Source organism: Nicotiana attenuata, unplaced genomic scaffold (assembly GCF_001879085.1).
Source record: "Nicotiana attenuata strain UT unplaced genomic scaffold, NIATTr2, whole genome shotgun sequence".
NCBI classification, from domain to species: domain Eukaryota; kingdom Viridiplantae; phylum Streptophyta; class Magnoliopsida; order Solanales; family Solanaceae; genus Nicotiana; species Nicotiana attenuata.
The window spans coordinates 6250-8864 of record NW_017681799.1 but is presented as its reverse complement, the minus strand read 5'-3'; the positions used below and the strand labels follow the sequence as shown (position 1 = coordinate 8864).

The window sequence follows — 2615 nt, the reverse complement described above, 5'->3', positions numbered from 1 at the left end:
AATTTTTGAAACTTTGTATAAAAATATACATATATATAGGTGTAATAATAAATTTGAAATAGGTAGTTGGTTTTGTTCGGTTTTTTTTTTCTGATTAAAACCAAAGCCAAACCAAATTTGATCGGTTTTTAAAATTCAAAACCAAAACCAAACCAAACCAAAAAGTATCAGTTTTTTTGGTCGGTTTGGTTTGGTTTTCGGTTTGGATCGATTTTTCGAGTTTTTATGAACACCCCTATATACTAAACTACTGGTGATGAATTCTTCCAATATCTTTTACCAAAATACCTAAAAACAACACAAATACTTTCACTCATTAGCAAAAGTTATGAAAAAATCACATAAAATTGAATCTTTAACTAATTTAAAAAGAAACTAACTTGCTGAACTTGATACGGAACCTCTTGCCAATCCGGAATGGGAGAAACTCGGAAGCTAAAGAACCAAAAAATTGGATCTATGAGAGAAATGATTCAAAGGGGCTTTAACAATTTGAAGAGACTTTAAGAGCTGCGATGAAATTTCTAAAAAGGAATGAGAAAAGAATTGATCAATGGGAATTAATAAGAGAAGGTAAGCTAAAAAGGCTACAATTTATTACTGATAAAAAGTAAGATAAAATTCACACATTACATGAAAAGGCTACACGACATACTAAACATATCAAAATATTGGGAGTAGTTATAGAAGATGAAAAGCTCTTCCATTTAAGTAGTAATCTAACATTAAGTAGCTCAAATTAATTATTTAATGGGAGGTAATTTTACTTTCAGATAGAGGTTAAATTAGTCGTTTAAATTTTGAAGGATATTTTAGTAAATCAACTTTACACTAAAGGGCTTCCCGCTTATATGATTTTTGATGATTGATGATGATCAGTTTAAGGATACTCTTATATCGCTAAAAGAGCAGAGAGTTAAATGGTGCAGTAGATACCTAAAAAATGAATCTTTAAGCAATAACAGAATATTGCCTTTTTATATCAGAAAAGACGACCAATGAAAGATGAAGTCATTCCCATGACCGGAGAAGGACAGAATATTGCCTTTTTTATCAGAACAAAAAATCAGAATATTGCTTTTTCAGAAGTTAACACAGGCGATCGAAAATTTGGTAGATTTGATTTTTTTTATTGGTGACTTGACCAGATGGACAGTTTAAGTTTGTACAAAATGATATCAGTTTTTTGTTATGGGTCAAAATCTGACCACACGTGGATGAGCACTAAAAGGAACGGTAAGGGGTCGACTAAGCCGTGGCCATACCCACAAGGCGTAATAACGATGAGTATCTCGGCCACTACCGAGATCGAGCCATCAGAAAACTTGTACGGCAAAGTAAATGTCGTGATACTTAGGGGAGCAACGGAAAGTGAGATCAGGAGAGGAAAGTCCTCTGGTTAAAGACCATTAGACAAAAGGGAATATTTATGATATATATAGGAGGAAGGAAGACAGGAAAAGGGGGTCTCTCTCCTACAGAGAAAAAAGGCAGAAGAACCAGAGAAAGCTATAGGAAAAAAACACGAGAAGTTGCATATCTTGGCGTAAATCTTTGTAATCGCCTTTCTTGAATCAATAAAGATAGATCTTGCAACAATCAATGGCATTCCCTCTGTTCCTCCTTTGTTTTTATATCACGGGACAATACATGATGGATGTTAGCATATTATTTATATTTAATATCTTCTATAAATCTTGAAAGTTCATGAGCTTGACTACATCTTATTCTCCTATCCAATATGCTTTGATGTTTAATCTAGAGTTAATTATTCTTGGCTAAGATTTATCCTCTATATTCTTATTCATTAGTTTAACAAAAAGCTTAATACTTTTTGGTCAAACAGTCCCCAATTGAAAGTCTAATTTAACTTTGCAAAAGTTAAAGTTGTTGGACTTTAAAGGCATTGGGCTTCAAAGACTTTAAGCATTGGGCTTTAAAGTCTAAGAGTGTGAATTGGAAATGGTGGAAAATAAAATGGAGGAAAATAAAATTTTGAATAAAGTGAGCTTTTGACTTGCACTTTGTCCCTCATTGGTGAGGGACAACTACATTTGTGTGCTTATATATAGAATCACTTCTTAAAGCTCTTAAAAGAAGGATCTCGTGGTGAGGGAACCCTAAAAAAGGATTTGGGCAAGGTCCCCGTGTCCCTGGAGATTGAGATCGTTCCTCTGCCTTCAACAGGTATACCCGAAGGGGAGAATGTGGAAACTCTCGAAGCAAATCAGAACGCCCCGAGTGAAGAGCTCGGGGCCATGACAACAGGTCACTCTCTTTCTTTACCATCTTATTCCGAGGATGCAATCGAAGATGCTAACGCTCTGCGTATGCCCCATCCGAGCAAGGTCCACGAGGAAGATCCCTTTCATGGTTGCAATGCTGGGATTGAAGATACCACCGACCTTAACGATGCTTCCACCATCTTTGAAGAGGCTCAACGTCTCCTTTCTCAGGTAAATATTGACTTTCAATGCTGTAATCTTTCTTTTCTTTCCTTTCCTTTGACTGACATATCTTCACTGCATGTATAGGCCATCGCCAAGTTTAGGACCGAGCTGAGCCAATGTGAGGCCGAGCTTAGGAAAGTTTTGGGCAAAGGAGAAGGCCCTGAG

General features: G+C 35.9%; 1 protein-coding gene across 1 annotated transcript in view; it reads left to right on the top strand.

The window, feature by feature from the left end:
• Nucleotides 1-1283: 1283 nt before the first annotated feature.
• LOC109221965 overlaps nucleotides 1284-2615 on the top strand; it is a gene marked incomplete at its 3' end in the record, with an annotated part of 6615 nt that continues 5283 nt past the window's right edge. The window contains exons 1-2 of the mRNA XM_019386385.1: nucleotides 1284-1398; nucleotides 2188-2456. Of these exons, the coding sequence (XP_019241930.1) occupies nucleotides 1284-1398; nucleotides 2188-2456 (384 nt within the window). The remainder of the gene's footprint in view (nucleotides 1399-2187; nucleotides 2457-2615) is intronic.